This window comes from Manacus vitellinus, unplaced genomic scaffold (assembly GCF_001715985.3).
Source record: "Manacus vitellinus isolate BGI_N305 unplaced genomic scaffold, ASM171598v3 scaffold_37_pilon, whole genome shotgun sequence".
Classification (NCBI taxonomy): domain Eukaryota; kingdom Metazoa; phylum Chordata; class Aves; order Passeriformes; family Pipridae; genus Manacus; species Manacus vitellinus.
The window spans coordinates 363,131-384,459 of NW_021940517.1; the positions used below are offsets into that span (position 1 = coordinate 363,131).

The 21,329-nt window shown below is 37.9% G+C and overlaps 1 protein-coding gene across 1 annotated transcript in view; it reads right to left on the reverse strand.

Annotated features, from left to right (window-relative positions):
* Positions 1 to 21,329, reverse strand: part of PRKN (parkin RBR E3 ubiquitin protein ligase) — a 575,237-nt gene that overhangs the window by 106,825 nt on the left and 447,083 nt on the right. The window contains exons 9-10 of the mRNA XM_018077346.2: positions 19,916 to 19,977; positions 6,378 to 6,527 (exon numbers count right to left, since the gene is read on the reverse strand). Coding sequence (XP_017932835.1) covers positions 6,378 to 6,527; positions 19,916 to 19,977 — 212 coding nt within the window. The remainder of the gene's footprint in view (positions 1 to 6,377; positions 6,528 to 19,915; positions 19,978 to 21,329) is intronic.

Consider the following 21,329-nt stretch of genomic DNA (forward strand, 5'->3'; position numbering starts at 1 on the left):
ACTTATCTTTACAAGCAAGAACTTGATTTTATCCTACTTTTCTCTACTACAATTTCTCTGACTCAAATACAAAATTATTCTTCTATCTGTGTTCTCATGCTAGATTACAGAGACCAGCAGGCTCCATTCCTTTACTGGGTAACTACGTTTTCTCTCTACTTCCTTGCTCCTGTCTCAGAACACATATGACAGATTTTAAATGGTGAACTACTAGGTAGGTCACAGAATAATAAATCAAGCAAAACCACTGAAGACACTGCACATTCAATTTGTAATGTGTATGTACAACAGCCATTTTCCAAATGCCTGCACGATAGTTAAGTCAGGTAAAAGCAAAGGATACAGAATTTGATCACAGGATATGAGTCATCCCATAATACTCTAGACATCTAGCAAGACAAAACTAATGAAGTTTCAGTTTTAGTTCCATTAGAGTGGAAGAGAATCACATGTTTTCTAACAGTATTTTCTAGCTAGTTCTCCACGATTTGGGATGTAAAGGAAATAGCAGTTATTCTTCTACTATTGAACCAAGTGCAAGTAATTGATTCATTCTCTGTATAAGAAGCATTTATTTTGCTTTTGCTAGTCCTATGAACTAACATGATCCATATTATTAAAAGTGGAAACATTCTCTAGATTGCTTTATCCGCTCCGTGCTGACAGCTGAATTTCATATCAGTCACGAGATCAATGAATTGCAGCAGTGCAAGATATGGGCAATAGAAATAATGCACCTTGACTGCAATACATAACTTGTTAATTGTACACTGGAATTCTGGGGTAAACACTTTATTAAAACATCAACATTACGCTACATCTTAAAAAGCACCATGCTTTTACAGTTTATTTTAGCCCATGTAAAACAGTACCAGAAAAAAACCCCTACAAATCCAAAATGAATTTTGGTCAGCCTGAGAAAGTCTGTCATATTTTAGCAATGAAACAACTTGCTTAGCTACTGAAGCATAATGTGTCAACAAGATGGAATTCCACTTTCTAAAGCCTAGAGTGCCCACTCAATAGAAGAAAGCAATACATGATTACTGCTTAGAGCTCGTGGCGCAATGCTAGCAGCTCAGCTTTTAGCCATAACAGAAAATGTCTGTCTCATTTTCATTCCCCTTGAAAAAACTTCCTATACAATGTTATGAAACACTCCTGCTGTGAGTGGATTTCTTAATTGCAGCAATATCTTCAGCTATTACCTTATCCACGGCGATACCTTTCTGGTGAATTCTCTTAAAAGCAAAAATTTAATGACATATGGAACAAGGACAGATACCTGAAATGTAATAACAAAGAGTAACCCTTCAATTTTGCTACGGGTACTAGATAGCAGCAATCTCCTATTTCCATTTTAGTGCTTCGCAAATGACACAAAGGTCTCAAGGTCTCCTCTTTTCTGAATTATTCCTCTGTTTTTCAAAACCTTGGAACCTCTTATTTCTGCTTCTGCTTCAACTTTCATTCCAATCTTAAAACTGGGAGAAAAATTGAGATCATTGTGCACACAGCCCTTCTTCATCCACGATGTTTTATCCATCTGATTATAAAATTTAAAAGGCTTTTTTCAGTGCAAGTATCTTCAAAGATTGTCTTGAATTACCACTAGTCGACTATCTTTGTATCTCCAGGTATTTTAAGTGTTGCCTGTTTTCTCTTTAAATACATTAAAGATTCTTCTGGTACTACTGATGAAGAAAAAAAGTACATGTCCTGAACCAAACATTTATACCTACATCTTTGTTAGAAAATAAAATAAAATGAGGTTAGCCAGACTTTCAAACATTTTGATCAGGTAATATATATGGAATAACATTATAAAATCAGACTTGAGGGATAGAAATTGCAGGAAGAAAGTCCATGCTGGTGATGACAATGCATTGCATTAAAAATGAACTTCACAATAAAAGACATAACTACCAGATGTGGAAACTGCTTTTCATTTCTAGTGTAGGGTACTCGTACAAACTTTTATGCATTTTCATAAATATGAAACAGTTCTGAAACCGTATTTGCAAGCTAGTTCAGATTCCAGGGGTAGTATAGGTGCATTCACATACCACTCCAACTGAGATGTAAAATCCTAAATTAAACAAAACTGCTACAGAAGTTTAGAAGGATGAACACAACTGACAAAATCATCATCTGCATTTATCAGAATTAAGTGGTTAGGAACTTGTTGCTTGGAATTTTTATAATTCATATTTGTCTCCTCAAAACAAAAGATTTTCCCTAATTATTCAGGATTGGCCTACATGCATATTACTGGGCTTAACAAAGACACTGCTGAAGATGAAACTTGCATGCTAGGAAGTGCATGAATAGGAGATGATGAATCACAAAAAAGAACTTTGCAAACAACAGGAATATATATTGCACTTCTCACGTAACTATTTTAGAGTGTCCTCTATTCTATTATGCTTTCTGAAAAGGTGGACAATTATTAATCCTACAAATATGCTGCAATTGCTTTTGACATGTGCTTCCTTAGCCATAGAAGAAGAATGCAAGAAGAAATCAATGAGAAAAAATTGCTGGGTAGAGTGAAATTGCCTTAGGGATTTTGTTTTATGCAATAAAACAACCTAGGAATTCTATTTCTAAGCAAGATGTAGTATTTATTCATTTTTCAGGGACCTCTTGTAGTCGGCAGCCTTAAAATTTCACCTGTCTTAGAAGGGAACACATCTTTAGTGAAATCTTGATGTTCTTCAATGCACTATGCTTACAGAACAGTAAATACAGCATAAAGGAGGTGAAATAACCCCAGATTTTGTGCTCCCTTTGCAAGGCTATAAAATTTACTTTTAATACACTGAGTTTGAGTACTCACAGACTGGAGCTTCAGATTAGGGGATCTGAATGAAAAATGACAAAAACATCAATTATGGCAGCTTATTCCTAAAACCATTTAAAATGCCCCCCAGACCTTAGTATAGCTTAGCGTGCTCTCAAGAGTCAGGTCCCCTAGCAAGGGATTATCAAACAACAGACAATCTCTGGAAATACATTCTTCTTCTTGCTCATGCTAGGAATGAATAAGCTCAAAGGGAAAAGACCAACACAGGCTCTGTCTCCACTATCCATAATCTCCCATCTCACCCCACTCCAAGAGATAGGTCAACTGATATTGCACGCTGCAAAAAATTTATGCTGTTGTGGAGCAAAAGGTGGGATGCAGGGGATGAAGTTTCACATTAGCCAGTTATCATCCCACTGAAAGATACTGCTAGGGAACGTTTTGCAAGGCAGCTGAACTGTATGTAGAGAAACCAAGGCAGACTTCTTAGTAAACAAGTAGTATAGTCCCTTTTGAAGATCTATTCTAATTTGGTTTTAACTCCAAAGTTCTTTAATATGTAGTAAATAATATGGTAGTATAATATAAAACAAGACAAAAATGTTTTATTCATAGAGCTTTTGTATGTCTTGTTTACCACAGCTTTTCCTGTACCCAGTCCAGCTGGTACCATATGTACTGTCTTCTATGCTTTGTTGCTGTTTTCTAGTATTAAATATGTCCAAATTTTATAGCTGAGCAATAGAAGTTAGTAACATAGGTCTGATGCATAGTAATGAAGGTAGAACTGTGTATAATGGTAACACCTTAGTAAATAAATTAATATGTTTATGGCTAATGATAAAAAATATGAAAGACTAGACAAGAGTGAGGTCAGTCAGTGGTACCACAACATGGCTATAAGTGAGGACTATTCATAACCATTGAAAAGATACCTGCATGCTATTTTTCAGTCAAGTTATATCTCTCTTTTTGTTCTATTTTTTGCCTGAAAGCCTGAATAGATAGCAGTGCCTGACTGCAGAGGGTACATATGGGGATTTGGTCATAGTCCTTACATGTTTGGGTCTGCCTCCCACAGTTGTGTCTCTGACTAACGCAATATTTATTTATTTTGCTTCAGTCCCTGGTGCCCAGTTTATTCTCTATTTGGTTTCTTCAGCCTCTCCTTTTCTAAAATGGTTGCTGAAAACCCTCTTCATTTACTGTCTTGACTTGCTGCTGAAAACCTCCTCCTTCCCTTGAATCATCTCACCGGCTAATCAAAATCCTCATCTACTTGACAATTGTTAGCTACCATTATATGACAATTCAGACCTGAACAATCAATTTGTTCTGTGCAGTAAGCAAATATTTCTCTACAAGGGCTTTTGGGTGAATCACAGACTGTTGATGTTAGGTGTAACTTCTGTTGTTAGTAACATGAACTTTACACAAAGACAGAGGTTCAAATACTACAAAAGATAACTCTATATAACCAAAATACAGCTTAGAGAATGACACAGATATTCACAGAGAATCTTCAGGTTCACATTACCTTCCTTATTTCTTTGTTTACTGGCTTCAACAAGGAATGTATCTGTAATCTAAGGCTGTACAGGTGAGTATCGCAAGACATCTTTTGCAATTTTTATTTGAATGGACAATAGGGGTGTTCTTCATCTTGTGCCTTTGTTTGAGCTTGTAAATCATTCTGTAAACTCACGAGGGAATGCTGAGCTCAGAAATGGATGTTTCTGGATTCCATAAAAATTTTTAGAAGGCCTTCACACTAAAAAAGGCCAGGTTTTATCTGGGAAAAACGACATCACAGTTTAATAATAGAAAACACTCAAAGTGACTACATAAAACAGAGTAAAAATAAAGAGCTTTCCTAACTGTCTTAGTGTGCTTGCAGGTGGATCTTTACCTTCAGCCAGCTCTCTCAACAGCAGCTTACTTCAGTGCTAGGACCCACACCACAACAAGTCTTCTGTGACAAAACTTCCTTGAGGTTATCATTTATCAGGGTACAAAGAAAGATTCAAAGGCACATATTTTCACCCTGTTCCATTACAGATTCTGAGGAAGTGCCTTAATCTTACCAAAATTTGGCTTACAGACCAACTTCCTGCTTCTCATTTCAGCCTCAGTGAATTGTACCCCATAATGTTCAAGATGTCACATAATTCAAAACAAAGGGTGAAGTTAAACTCAAGGCTGCAGATCTGATCACTAGCAAGCACAGCACAGAATCTGCAAAAGGAAACAGAGCAGTTTGCTAAACTAGGCAATATATCAATCCTTTATGCTATGTACACTTTATTTACAGGGCATTTGAAGATTCAGAATGATGATGAATGAAGCTGCAAAACACAGTATGACTTTCATCACTTAAGGCGGGGAGCAGAATAAAACTTATTTGTGATTTTATCTTTTTTAACCAATCCCTAATAGTGAATTCAGAGGCATTCCTTTTTGTTTATTCAGTCTTGTTTCTTATTACTTTTCCAGATTCTGCTTCAGTTTATAGCCCCATGTCTGCTCAGTGAATTTGGTTAGTACTCTGTTTTACATGCACCACTGCATGGGTAGAGAGGAAGTTTTACCAAGGTTGACAGATGCTAACCTACCCGACGAAGAGAAGTTATTGTGACTTCCTAGTTCAGCAAACTACTATTCTTCCGTGGTATTAGTTTGAACAATATCAAAACTGCAATAAAAAGTGCATTTTCCACAAGAAAGACAAGAGAAAGGGCATCATAATATTTTTTCAAATATAGATGTTTTCTCTTCTCTCATAGTCTTCATGGAATTTAGCAGTAGTGCCAACCACAGAAAGAGTCACATAGTACAACCATCAGTTAGTCACTCTGACCTAACATTTAATAGGTTCTTTTATATATAGATTTATCTCTATGTATATCTGTTTCCCCCGGAGCTTGATTCTTGTAAAGTACTTGCTATTTCTACTGCCAAAAAGTCACCAGTCCCTATGATCTGATCTCTTAGCAAAAACATTGTCAAGTGTCATCTGATTTTAATTTCCATAAATCCACCATCAGTTGTGCATTCTCCTTGCTTAAAAGTAACTTTTATGAGTAAAAAAGAATATTTTTATATTTTTTTCATCACATATCTTAACACGCACAAGCAATGTCACTTCAGTGTCACAAACTGGCTATTCTATCTCTCTCTTTTCTTTCTCTATAAAGAAAATATTAATATGATAATGAATGGTTGCTCAAGATCCTGTTCAATTTTACTGAGTGCTAGGAGAAGAAAGTCAAAGTGCATTTGGATTTTCATTTTTACAGTTCAATTTCTTACTGTAACTACTCAGCAACTTTTTAAACCAAATAAAGCAAAGACTTATGGAATGGACATATTCTACATTATGAAGTCATCATTCCTAAGCCATAGTGCTATATTTAAATTGTTTATTGAGTTACAGTATCCCACTCTGGTATCAAGAGCAATTTAGAGTCATTGATGGAAAAGAAGAAATACCAACCACATTTCCCCCCTTACCTTAGCATTGTACAGTATCAATTATTTCCCACACAGCTAGAAGGAAAATATACATTCTTACCCCACAGCCTATTCCATTGCCTGGTTCACACACAATTTTCTTCAACCCTGGCTCAGGAAGCAAACCGGCCCCACAGCTGGGCGTTGGACACAGCACTCCTCCCATCTGCAGCACACATTCCTCAGCCCCATAGCGCTGGTAGCGGTTGTACTGCAACGCGACAGACTGGTGTTAAACTTCCAACAGCACACAAAAAAAAACTCAAAAAATTTGAGCTTGACGCTAGTCCCCATAATTGAGTCAATTGTCCTGATGTCTCACATTCTAAGTTCAGGTTATTTGTCAAAAGTGTAAAACTGCACAGTGTCGTTAAGTCGGGGTGTTCCTCCACTCCAGTTCATATCATACACATCGTTTTCTGGTTCACAGCCATCATTTTCATCACCAGAAAATTGCGTGAGATATTAAACCCAAGAAAACAGCAGACTGTTTCTGTAAGTAACCTCCAGTACACTTATATTACTATAAAAAAATTACTGTAAACATCATAAAACTAGTCCAACAGATAACTGATAAATACTGTATACAGAATGAAAAGAACACACAAAAAAACCTTCAAGGATCTATAGTTAGAAGTACAGTGTAATGTTTTAGAGCTAAAGGGCTGTAAAAATTTGCCTAGTCAATCTTATTTTAAAAGTAAGCTGATCATTAAGTTGATGATTAAACAAAATAAGATTATTAAACAAAATAATTCTCTGATATAAACTTATTTCAGTGTCACGTATATTTTGGTCTCCCCTGGAAATTTCCTTGTTTTTTTTACACTTTTCATCTAATTACATCCTAATACCCTAAAAAGCCATGGAAATGCCTTCATTTTAACAATGGAGACACTGACATATTAAGTAACATGCTCAGCTTACACTCACTGAAAAAAACGCCGGTTCTAAAATGATTGATGCCACGGCAATAACTTTCCCATGTCTAATTTACCCTGCTTTCACCCAGAGATAAGCTGAGCAAGTACAAATCATGCCGCGTCCATGTAAATCACATCCACTCTAGGGTTCTGTGTTGGTGTGGTTCCACACTAGTGGCTATATAACCACTGTAAACCAGGCTTCAGATTTGCCTATAAGTCTGGTCTATTGTGGAGAGAAATAAATGAAAGCATTTGGTTCTAACAGTCCCAAAGAAAACAGGAAAATCCAAAAGGCCAAAGAGGAAGAGAGTAGGTATGAATTTTCTCTGAGAGAAGACTTTATGGTGTGCTAAAGGAACAAAACAGAGCTTTATGTTAGAGTACTCACAACAGTATTTAGTGCTTCACAAGCTTTTATCCCGTAACTGCTTATGAAAATCTTGTTCCCTTTTTTTGGAGGGATAACAAACAAAAAATTATTTCTCTAATCCACATTCCTCTCCAAAGAAATCCCACAAGGAAAATGGAAGCTTTAGGACCAACATCTCTACATATAGCATACAAAGAAGAATTTTAAATTACAAAGATGGCTCTAATTCTATTTTCTGGGTACATTTAAGAAGATTCTTCTCCAAATGTTGCCATAACATATCTTGTTACATTGGCTTTTTAAAAACTGATATTAGCATTCTTAAAAGACTATAATATATAGACACAAACCCTTTCATCACAGAAAAACAAATTACCAAACTTAAAGTATCCACCTTTGTTAATTAACAAAAAATCCAAACAAAATTCCTCTCAAAAGAAAGGCAAAATCTAAAAGGAGAAAAAGACTTCAAAATATCACTCAGTGTAGAAAATGACAGCCAGAAATTCTGAATATAGAATCTTGGGTTTGGAAAAATAATAATATTTTGAGAAAGGTACAAGATGTGTCTCCTTGAGTGTGGGGGCTCAAGAAGTCAACTGGTGTTTTACTATGTTATTATTATAGTCGACCCTAGAGAAATGGCATAAATATTTAATGTTGGATGCTCTGAATTTTCAGCAGTTTGTGATCCTTGCACTAAATACCTGCTGAGTGCTCTGAGTCATTCTGATGACCCTGAACAGAAATACAGGTAATCACAGGTGCAAAACTCGCTGTTGACCTAATTTTTCTTCAGGGGACAGACTGGACCTGAAGGTTAAGAGGGAACTTTGTGCTGGATGTGGGATTGTTAGCAGGTTCTCATTATGAAGACAAACACCAGTGACACTGTAGCTGACATTCTGCCAGCATTTCCATTAAAATTCTCAGCTAAAAAAAAGATTATGCTTTCCAGCCCTTAACTTAGCATAAAAGGCATAGATTCCTCCCATCTCCTCTGTATTTTTTTTGGGATACACAAAAGTGGAAGTTAGGTAAAATGGGAATCAATTTGTCTTGTTAGAGAAAGATACAGAAAGGAAATGCCCAGTTTACCTACTGGCAAGATGGACAAAGCTATTGCATTCTGTCCAACAGATTAGACATTTTATGGCAGTTCAGCATAGCACTCATGCCAAATCAGGATGGCACTCTCACCCGTGATTTTCACACTATAAAAGCAAAAAAAAGGTCCAGTGTGAAGACAGAAAAGATCCTACTAAATGTATTTATCTAGTTACCAGCCTGTTTTCTAACTTCAAAGTCCAGATACAATCATAAGATGTCATTTTCCAATTTCTTTTTTCCTTGTGTCTTGGTAAATTAAAACCCAGCAATGGACTGAAACACACAGTAGCAGAACATACACATTTGCTGCCATAACACAATTATACACAACATATGTGGATTTATATCCTTTATTCAGTGGCCCGAAACAAAATTATTCACTTTACACTAAGGGTGCATTATAAAAGACTTGTAAAGGACCGAAATATTTATTAATAAATTATTAATTATTTGCATATTATAGCTACAGATTATAGCTATTAGAGGCATTTTTCCTATATACCACAGCCATACATATCACACCAGACTGATGTAATCAATATGCACTAAGCAAGTTATTTTTCAATAGCTCTTAAATGTCTTTGGAGCCCATGATCTACTTCTGATGAAATATTTAAGGATATTACACCATTGGTTTGCTTGACTCTCAACTGGAGATCTAAAGTAGGATTCATTTAATTTAGTTTGGATTTCTGCAGTGATGATGCTGTAGTTGCACTGGTTGCATAGACTTTTATAATTAACAGGAGAGAGAGGATGTGATTCATCTTTTCTCTTTTTGATTTGTACATCAGCATGAGAAGAACTGAGCCCTGAAGTGCCCTGTTCTATTAATAATAATGAGAGACCAGACACCTTGCTAGATAATGACGCCGGAAATTAGGTGACTCTCACAATAGCTGCTTCAGTTCCAACAATTCTAATCCTAACTCACCTGGCATAAGCTATTCTTAAAACCAAGGTCTAGGTATCTAAACAGCTTGGACTATGAACCACCTCACAGAATTTTAGGTCTTCAAAAATTAAACATCTAACCTAAACAAGTCATATAGGCTCCAAATGAATAAGAAACAAGATCTCAATAAGGGAATTTGTCCTGACTTGCATATGATGTCTAAGATGGGTAGGATGAATCACCTTGTGGAAGTGCTATAAGTTGAAGCTGAGAAAACTAACTTAGGCTAGATATCTAACATGTAAAGAGCCGTTATTAAAAGATTAATCTAACTCTTCTGTACATTCAAAGTATTTCACAGTATCTATTACTCAATTTTTATCAATATGCCTCCCATTTAGAGATGCACTCATCATGTGCAAAATGGTTTTGCACACTACAAGGAAGAAAAATATCTCCAATTATTTTTAGGAAAACCTCTCACAAAGTATAATATATGGGGAACTTGATGGAACTGGCATTCATGGCACCTGATTTCATTCCTGGCAGCAGCACAGCTTTCCTGTGGCTTTCACATAAGTTACTTAATCTATGCTTCTCATCAGTTCCCCATTTGTAAAGAGGAAGAATGATACTTGCTGCTTTCACTGTAATGTTAAGAGGCAAAAGCCATTAATAGTCATGAGAACATCAAATACTATGGTAATGAGCAGGATAAAATTACACAGAAATCACCAGCCGTCTGCTGCTGCTAGAAAGCAGCTTTTGAGTAAAGCATGTCAGGCATCTATGTGCTACTGTAATAAGGTCCTCAGAAATACAGGTAGGCAAGTAGTTGCTGGATTCACCAAATAACCATATTTTACAATACTTATTTGAAAAAAAACCAACTTCAAAAATATGATTTATTCTAAATCACTGGTGCTAAGACAGCAAAAGGTATATGAACAAGGTAGTTGTAAAACATTCTGGTTTTTCTCTGAAAACTGCATTCCATTGTGAATCTTCCCCACAATTTGTGAATTGTCCCAGTCAGTCCAAGTCTGTACTTTTCAGGAAATAAAATTTCAAGTGGAAAAAACTCCAGCTCTACTTATGGTATTTTGACCATATAATGAAGTTCTTTTGTGCAGTCTTTGCCTGTGAAGACTTGTCAGGGCCTTTAGATTATAAATTATAGTATGACACAGACACAGAAACTGGATAATAGTAAGCATTTATTCCTTGTTCTCCACTTTCCAGATTGGAATCGTTTTCCTCAAGTCTTAGAACAGTACTGGGTTTTAAACCAGTGGAAATGCAATTAGTTGATGTTATAAATCAAGGATAATATAATGAAATTATTGGGCTGACACAGGAATAATGGGTTTAGCTGAATTGCAGTCTTTTCACTTACATTGAGATTCAGATACTAAAACAAAACTGAAATGCACCTGGATGCACAAAACTCTCGCAAAATACACTTTGAGAACACAAAAGTATTTCTTGTCGTGTCAGTTAATTTGCAAATTATGCATTAACATCATGAACTCATAGAATGATTTGGGTTGGAAGAGACCTTAAAAGATCATCTATCCCAACTCCTCTGCCACAGCACACATGCCTTGAGCTACTTTAATTTTGCTTTTACCCTTTGGGTATCATTTTCTTTATTTACCTTTTTTCTCTTCACACCTAAAAGCATCTGCTGATAGTAGCCTCACAGAGAACTTTGGGCAAAAATTTAACAGTAGATGTAAAGCCAAAATTTCTAATCTCTGAAATGTAATTCAATTACTTGTTTCTTTTAACTGCATATAACAGTCTCAGAGGAAAGAAAATCTACTTTCTGTAGTCAGATTGTTTTTACTGCTCCTATAAATCAAATAACCATCTGTGTGTTTCAAAATTAGATTGTGGAGGCTATTAGTCCATAATGTAGACTAAGCACTTTATTTATACGTATTACACACATACAAAAACTCCAAGAATTAGTTCCCTAATGTAATTAGGCAACTTACAGTACAAAACCCTTAGTATCCCTTGGACTAGTAAAAATTCTTACAGAAGTGTCACCTAAAATATGGATTAAAAACTGATGGACTGACATGGCTCTCCATGGAGCATCCTTAATTTATTTTTCCTGAGTTACTGGGCTCCTTTGCTGGCCAGTGCTCAGATTGGAAGACCAAGTTCAGAGCATCAGCTCCTTCTTATTCCCACAGGAGCACCACAAAGGACACCAGAAAGAGAATCACCTCTAAAGGGCTGGAATTTGCTTGCCTGGAGAGTCATGGAAAATTCAGTAAGGCAGTCATCTGAAGAAAATATTTCGATAAGAAACTCCTAACTGGACCAATGCACCACAATTCACAGACAAAATTAAACTGGAGTAGAGAAGGGGGCAAAAAAAAAAAAAAAGAAAGACTGCAGCTTGCAGAATGATATGAAGGCAAGCACAGGGCAAGCACAGGAGTATGAAAATAGAAAATACAGAAGAGAGGACACTGGGGCAGGTTGTACTGGAAATCAAACTGAATATATGAGAGGTAACATGATGTTGTGAAGTAAGCGGACTTAGCACTGTATTTACAAATCACTTGTGGTCTTCCAGCAGGTATTTGAGGGATCAGTCTGAACAGACTGAATGCTAAACATTTAGCTACTTCTTACCCTTGTGGAGCTCAAATCCACATTCCTCTTCCCCCTACAAGTAACAACCATCAAGGCTGTAACTGATGCAAGGAATCTCTTCAGTTGATGCTGTTGCAAATTGTGGAACTGAGATTCACTGCAGTAGATACCGGTTCCCAAGAATTCCAGTTCTCAGGTCACAAGAATGAATACAAGCATATTCCATGAAAGCAGATCAAAGCAATCTGAGGGATGGAAGAAGTCCTAACTTCCACATGCACCTGAGATCCTGAACACTGGGGTTCAAATCTTCCCTCTGAATTTAGTAAAAGCTGGGTGGAAGAGAAATTTAAGTCCTACTAAAAATGACATATTTTTTGGTTTTGACAGAAAAAATATCCTTTAAATTAGTTTTGATCACAAGTACCTTCTGTTTTCATTCTCTTAATTATTTTAGCTGTTGAACCAAAAAAAAAAATTACTTTTACTTGCCTAGTGCATGGACAGCAACTTAAAAAAAGAGTAAGAAAGTAGAGATATCCTTCTTATGACAAGAACTAAAAGAATAAAGTTCTAATAATCCAGAAGAGACAAAACTGAGGAACTCACATGGATCCCAATTACTTTTGAAGTCAGGGAAAAAACTGGTTAGGAGACATTCAAGGCAGCTCTAACATAGGAAGAAAAGAGAGGCATATCAGTAGTCATATAAAATTGTAAGACTGTAAAATTTATTTTGTAGTTCCAGCTATAAAAAAAAAGTGGTGTGTAGTGGTTTCCTGTGGCTGGGTTTTGGTAGTGGGGGGTGGCTACAGGGGTGGCTTCTGTTAGAAGCTGCTAGAACCTTCCCTTGTCTGGTGGAGCCAATGCCAGCCGGCTCCAGGACAGACTTCCTGCCGCTGGCCAAGGCCAAGCCAATTAGGAGCAACAGTACTGCCTCTGTGATAACATATTTAAGAACAGAAGGTTGTTGCGCAGAAAGAATTCCAGACAGGGAAGAGCGGAGCGAGAACATGTGAACAACAAAGTAGACACCAAGGTCAGTGCAGAAGGAGGAGCAGGAGGTGCTCCAGGCACCGGAGCTGTGGCCCCTGCAGCCCGTGGTGCAGACCATGGTGGAGCAGCTGTGCCCCTGCAGCCCATGGAGGACCATAAGGGTGCAGAGACCCACCTGCAGCCCATGGAGGAGCCCATGCTGGAACAGGTGGATGCCTGAAGGAGGCTGTGACCCCATGGGAGGCCCAAGAAGGAGCAGAATCCTGCTGGAGACTTGCAGCCCGTGGAGAGAGAAGCCCACGCTGGAGCAGGTTTTTCCCTGGTAGGACTTGTGGCCCCTGTGGGGGACCCACATTGGTACAGCTCATTCACGAAGGACTGCACCCCATGGAGGAGTGACCCACAGGACAGCAGTTTGGGAAGAACTGCTGCCTGAGGGATGGACTCACACCCGACAAGTCCATGAAGGACTGTCTCCCGTGGGAGGGGCCCCAATGGGAGCAGGGGAAGGACTCCTCTCCCTGAGAAATGGCAGAAACAACAACTGACTGTAACCCCCATTCCCTGTTCCCTTGCACGGCTGGGAGGGAGGAGGGAGAACATGGAAGGAAGGAGGATGGGGAGAAGGTGTTTTAAAGATTATTTTATTTCTCATTCTTTTGCTTCTATCCTATTAGTAATAAATTTAAGTAATATCCCCACTTTGAGTTTGTTTTGCCTGTGATGGTGATCAGTAAGTGACCTCTCCCAGCTCTTCTATCAACTCATGAATCCTTCACTGTTTTTTTTTCTCTCCTCTGTCCAGTTGCAGAGGGGAGTGAGAGAGTTGCTTTGGTGGGTACCTGGCATCCAGCCAGAGTCAACTCACTACATAGTGTAAAGAGAATCAAGAGTTGAATGCAGTAGCTCAGTTTTAGAGAGAGAATGATGCGCTGGTGATGACAGCTCCAAAAGGTGAGCCAAATGAAATGGAGAGAAATCAGATAATCAGAAAAGTGGAAGAAACTGAGAGATATGTGTAGGTATCGCTCAACATTGAGTAGTAGCTGAAGCCAGGGGATTGGGCGGGAAGCAGCAGAGCTGTAAGGAAGTCTACTTGTGAAAACACAGATTTGAGATTACTAACAAAATAGCTCTGCTTTAGTAATTACGAACTGGAGAAATTATTCAGTGAAAATCTATTCTGTTCTTTAACTGATGTGAATTATTGAGATGTAGCTTATATTTTCTCCAAGTGTAGTTATCAAAAAATCTTGACCCACAAATGCTTCAGAAGCATTTTGTTGATCATATTTGACAGTTTCCTTCACTAAACTCAGCTAATTAATTAGAATTGTCACATGACATTACTTTTGCCTGAATGAGTAAATATATATCAATTACTTTAAGACTGACTTTATATTAATATTCTGTAGCACACACTTGAAAAAAAATTCCTCTAGCAAATATTGCAAGCATAAAAAATAATCAACCTTGTCACACACACATATTATATACAAAATCTGTCAAAACCTCTATTAATGTTAAATGATCTCTGTCCACACTGTGTGCTCTTAATACTGACTTTTCATATCTCCTAAAGTTACAGCTCACAGCAAAAACTAGCACAAGCTGACATCACCATTGAAAAGCATCTTCAATGTGCATCTGCAGATTTCCAAAACAGGATATTCCTTTGCATAAGTCTTCCCCAGCTAGCAAGGAAATGGGTGAGGGGCTGGGGGCTGGGGAAGTGTCCCCGTTCAGGCTTGCTCAGATTCCAGGGATATAAACGCTCACAAAACTACTAAGGAAAAAGTGAGCAGTGATATGAGTTGCAGTAGCAGTTGATAGGAGAAATCTGTTAAAATTGATCATTGCCCTGTCAAAATATCAAGGAACTGGCCGACACATTCTGCAAAGTTGTCAGAGCAGATGATATAGCAGAGAAGTGCAGCTATACATTACTTAGCAGCTTCTTTTCCTGCCACTAGCACGTCATCTGCTTCATCTGTGCTGTGACCTGTTGGGGGCACTCAGGTAACAGCAGCAAATTGCTTGCTCCTGCGTTATTGGTTTTCCCTTCCATCCTTCAGATATAGCTGCTATTTTATTCATGAATTGCAATATTACATTTAAACAATTAAACAAGATTTTTTTTAATCACTTTGGGGGCAAGAGGGAAGTTTCTCAGGGATTCATTAGGGAGACTCTGTAATAGTCCACTGTAAGTCATCTTGCTATGTTGATATATTGTAGTGTTTAGGTTTGAATTAAGGTGTTCTCTCTGCTGTCTCTGGCATTGACTTGTTGAATTACCTGCCTTCCACTGCATTTGGACAGAGCCCATATTTAGTGCATCTTTAGCATATTTTTGTAAGCAGTTTGTACTAGCAGTGCTTGTAGAACCATTTACATTTACTTGCAGAGACGTCAGCCTGACAGGGCAAATGGCTACTTCAGGAGACTAACTTTCTTACAGTGTGCTATTTCTCAGTAGCTTCTGACTTAATAAATCTTTCATCCCAATCCTGAGTATATCTCAGTTACTTATGAAATGAAGCAGTTAGCCAGTAGGTTGGGCTGCATTCATTGCGCTGTGGGGAAAAAGATGGATTACGAACAGTGAGATCAAATTGTAAGAGAAAGCTCAGCAGACCTATGGGCAATTAGAAAGCTTCAGGCTTTACCCTTCCTGAGACTGCATGTCCAGCAGACTGTCTTTGTCTTGTACAGACCTTTACGGACTGTGAGAGTCTGTAAAAAGGGGGTCCAAAAGAAAGCAGTTAAAGCTGCTTCTGGAGATTTTTCCTAGCTCAGACTCTCTGGCACCTTCTCAAAGGGTCAAGTATCAAGTGGCGTAGCAATCTGTTGCTAAATCTATTTGTGTTGCATATTAATTTCTCTGGAAGCTGGTTTTATGTGGTAAGTTAGGTATCCATAATGTATATCATGTACCAGGGAAGCTTGTACTCTTCTACTTCACCACACAGACTATGATTACATCTTCCTATAAAATCATCTTTTCACCACCAACTAAACCCTAAAAGATAGACTTTCCAGCTGGAATGCGTTTCCCTGTGACATACATTCCCTCAGGGAACAGAAGACATGAAAACTTTACGTGTCCAGGAGACTACCAAGAAGTTTGACTATTAGAATAAGTGTTTTATTACTACACAACTCCTTTTAGGAAATATTAATCAGCAACGCTTCACACTTCTAGTTAAACATATAGCCTTTTTTTCTCAGCATTAGTTTTCCATCAATGCTTACATTTATATAAAGATATTTCAGATAGACAAGCAGACACATTTTCATGTGGTTTGATCCTGAAAGCCACTCAAAACCTTTCTCTCCTAATGACAACAACAAACATTTTATATGGTCAGCATGTACAGGAAACAAATACTCAGTGAACAAAAGGTAGAGACCAGCGATTTGTTGCTTGGTCTTAATTTGACTGAAATGTGGTTGATAAAGGTAAGAGAGTTGATGAAGCAGACTAAGGTATTTATCTTGCTGCTGTCTGGCATTTCAATTAATTATCTAGTGTGATGCAAAATTGACATGCCATATATTAAGGGTATGAAAACTTAGCTATCTGGCATGTCTAAAATATAACTGTAAATGGGCAATAATTATTAAGCAGATGTGTTTCCAAAAAGGTCCTGAAGGTTTTTATTCTTGGCCTTATGCCATCTAAAATTTTTATCAGAGACTTGAAAGAAAAGTAAGAACATAGAACATCAGTGATAAAGCTTGTAACAGTTTGAGAAGATGAAGTAATGGATATGCACTATGGATCATTGAGTTCATGGAGTTCATGCTGCTGGACTATCTGAACTGCTGGCAAACTGGGTTTAAGCAAACAAATTACTTTACAGCACAGTCACATGTAAAGTTATTTTTCTAGGAACACATTATTGCCCACAATGGCACAGAGTAAGATTTCTGTCTGGGAAGCAGAGTGATGGCTTCTGAGCTGAATCTGAGCTATGCCCACATATGTCCAAAAGCACTAGGACACCTCTTAGGCAAACAAATAGAAATCTCTAGAAGAGAAATCATATTTCTTATTTGGGCAGCCACTGGTTTGACTGGAACCCACAAGTTCCAGTGGGAATTTCCACTTCAAACCCAAAGATTCCTTCCTTCTGTCTGAAACATATTTAGCTGACAGTCTGACTGATAAACAGAATCCCTTTTGTGTTTAAGCAATTTTTTTTAGTCCTGTTCCAGGGCTATGGTGGTTTATTCTGAGCTGCATTCATAGGTTGAGGTAACATTTTATTATGATGATCACCTATTGCCTTGTGACAGACAAAGGGAACTGGAAATGCAAAGGACACTGAGGAATGGGAGATATCCAACATAGGAGGCATGCTGGTGGTGGGAGAGTGGTGGAAGAAAAGAAGCTGGGAATTTTTTGTCTTTCACTACTGAGAGGTATAATAGGATCTAAAGTCTGCAAGTGATTTGTAAACAAAGAATGGATGCTTTTCTAGGCAATATACTCCAGTTTAAACAAGAATTAATCCAAGAAAGTCATGTAATGTGTATTCTAAAGGAGATCAGAACAGATTACCACAATAGTACATTCTGCTTTTATATTCTGGCCTTAAACACATAAGCACTTTAAAAATAAATCAAGATTGGACATGAAGCAGGAATATGTCCCTATTATTCTTTGGCTGTTGCTTGGAGTGGAAGAAAATAAATGATGTTTTATAATACTGAAGTTGTAAGCAGTTTGAATAAAATAGTGTTTAATTATAATTTTTTTCTATCTAGTATGCATGATAACAGAAAAAGACACACTTCAGATCTTTTAAAAAGCAAATATCTAACTAAATAAATATAAGAAATAAATGGATAGTCATGCGAATAAGGATTTTGCCTGAAATTCCTTTCTTTCTTCATTTATATGTATTTTCATTTTTTTTTAATCTTGGTTTCTGCACTAACTTACTTCCTGACTGTCAAAGTGTGTGCTGACTTCAAACAAAATCTACTGTGGTCTTCAGTAGACTCATTATAACAATGCTTTGTAGGGACAGAATATAACTTCAATATTCTTTAAACTTGTATGGGCTAATTGAATAATTCAAGCCTCATGGCAATGGTCACTACTTGCAAAGTCCATCAATTAAAATATGTTGCTCTGTCAGTGGTCATTAGTCAGGCTAAGGTCTACAACTCCAGCTCCACTGGCAAGTGGAGCTGTCAAGTCTGTCTGGTTCAGCCCTCTCTCTCATACTTGCAGTCTCTTGGTTTAGCTGTTCCTTACTTTTCCTTCAAATTTCTCCTTTTGTCCCACTCCTCCTACTCTGCTTAGCTTCACCTCCTCATGCAGCTCATTAAGTGCAGATATTCCTTTATTTGCCAAGCAAGTTTCCATATTTGGTCATTCCCTTCCAGTCCTTGGTCACAGCTCCTTGTCATACCCTTATCCTTATCATTCTGGTTTCTATTCCTAGATTCTTCCATGAGCCAACCCCATCTCTTAGTCTAACCAGGCTTCATCATACTCTGCCCTCCATTTTTCAGGTAGCTATAACCAGTGTCTGGGCCCCATCAATTCTGGTCATAACTCTCTTATTTCCTCTTCCCAAGTCTTCCATCTCACCAGATTCCTGCTGGAATCTAGCCTGTTTGACCTAGCCTGTTTTTTGTCTTTTTTTTTTCCAATTCTTGTCAGATAGACCCTCCCATACTGTCCTTCATGCTGCCTTCTTACAGAGGAAAAGTCAAGTCCCTGAGAAACCTGGCTTGTGACTCTCTATAAAAACTGATGTGGGGGGCTGGTGGAGGAAAATTGGAAGTCTAGAAAATGTTAACAGCAGCCCTTACTGTAATAAAAAAGGGAAAGGAGAAGCAACATGGTGTTCTAGACAATATAATCTCACCTAAAAACTAAGAAATAGGATTTTGAATTGACATCTCAGGAGTTGCTCCTACCTCTGTCATAGCCCTCATACAACCTTGTGCAAGTCCCTTGGTTCATTAAAAGACATGGATATTCTCATGTACCACACACTAATGCTGAGCTTTCAGCCACTAGGTCCCTAGTACCTGCAGCTCTATCTCAGGCAGTCAGGCTTTATAACTAGTACCTTAGAAGGGATACTTCAGAGGCAAAGACAATTTGAATTTCGGAAGCATCAAGCATTTGAAAATTCAACTTGTGTCTCAGAATTTAAGACCATTTCTTAGTATCTCTGTATGTGAATTTCATTATTGACAAAATAACAACTGACCACCCTGTGTTTTAAAGCATTTATGCAAATGTCCCTCTACAGAAATAGTTTTCTGAGTGCAAAGCACAGCTATAATTATGAGAAGCACTCTTTTAAAAGAGAGAAGAGACCACAAAAAGAGATGGATAATATCATGAGTAGCTGTAAGTGCCAATCCCTTAGTCAGACTGTTTGTCTATCTGCTGCTTTAGAGAGTCTGTTTACTGCTGTAGTCAAAAGCTGAAAAACTGTGGCAGGTAGCAGATGTACCAATTAATAACCTGTCAAGGCTGACGGACAGAATGAAAAAAACCCCAACTCTCACAGAGAACTCCTGTGTGGTTTTTTCCCCACATTTCAGGTCATTGGGGGTCATGAGATACACTCTGTCTCCCCGGAGAGAGATGAAACTGTCTCATTAGCGACTATCTTTCATGACATTAAGATGCTGCCTTTCAGATGCTAACTCACCTGTTCTTCTCCCAGAATTCTGAAGTGATGAAGCTCTTTAATCAAGGAATCTGGACAGCCAGCTGTTGGAAAGAAACAAAACCAAGCATTTTAGAGCTTTCTGTCAGTGCAGTTTCGGCACAAGACACATACACGAAGAGAGGATAGAACATACAGATTACTTCAGATAAAGGAGATTAGAAAGATTAGCCACGGTTCTACAGGCACCAGAATGCTGAAAGCCCTCTATCAAATAATCCTTCCACATTTCTGAGTGTGCTACCAAGAACACTTAGAAAGGTTATATTCCGAATATTTTAGCCCTTTTCCCAAAGGACTACAAACAAAAGCAAGATGAAAAGGGCAGCACTGTCTGCCAGATACTGCCAACCCTTAGTGTAAGCCAGAAAGCCTGTTAAAAGAGGATCTCACATCAAAACACTTGAGCTGCCCAAAGCTGAATTCTGATTCACATACCAGGTTTGGACTCATTTCTAAGCATAATACAGGCTTCCCCTGATTCCCTGAAGGATTTCAGAGGCCCCACAGATCACTTTAATTTTGGCTGTCATAAATATAAACCATTTCACATATATGTAGTTGTTATCCACACGTGTTTATACGCAAACCAAGTACACAGGCGGGGGGAATGATTTGCCAGAACTTTGCAGTGAGATTAATGTTCAGTCACTACAGACTTTCACATCTGTACCAGCCAATAAGAAAGAATATGTCTTGCTATCTGCCATGCACTTTATTGACCTGTTCAGACTCTGGTTATCTTCCTGATGATGAAATCCAAGGCTGTTGTACACCACTTTTGTACATTACCAGACTAATTTCTGACAAGGGATGAAAGTGCAGACTGTGAAAGCAATCTGGGCTTTATTCTTTTTACCATAAATTGAAGCATCTGCTGTTGAAGAGAGAAAATTACTTATAAGGAATTAAAAGCATAGTTCTCTGCAGAACATGGGAACTATGATCTTTAACAACCTGCTTTTCTGTTGATGCAACTACAAATAGCTACCTGTCAGTCTTAATGACTGCCATTAAAAGGATACAAATTAATTTGGCCATGTCAGGAAATCTCTGTCAGCACTGTGGCTTTACTCAGAGCCAATGAGACATGGCCTACACTCACAACTTCTGTTGGCATATCTGTCTTATGGATATAGAAGGAAAAGCCTTTGCACTTGAAAGTAACAACTAAAAAGGCAAAAAACATGCTATAGACACAATTATATTAGTACAAGTCTTGTACCGGTATAACTTTTCCTACTTAGGGAAGAGAGTTAAATGATATTCAAATCAGCTTCTTGCTGGTAAATGTTTTATCTCCATTTAGAGGAGGTACAGTTGGAGAATGTACCATCTACACAATTTCATCAGCAAACCCTTACAAAAGTAGACAAGTTTTAAGGTGGCCCAGTGT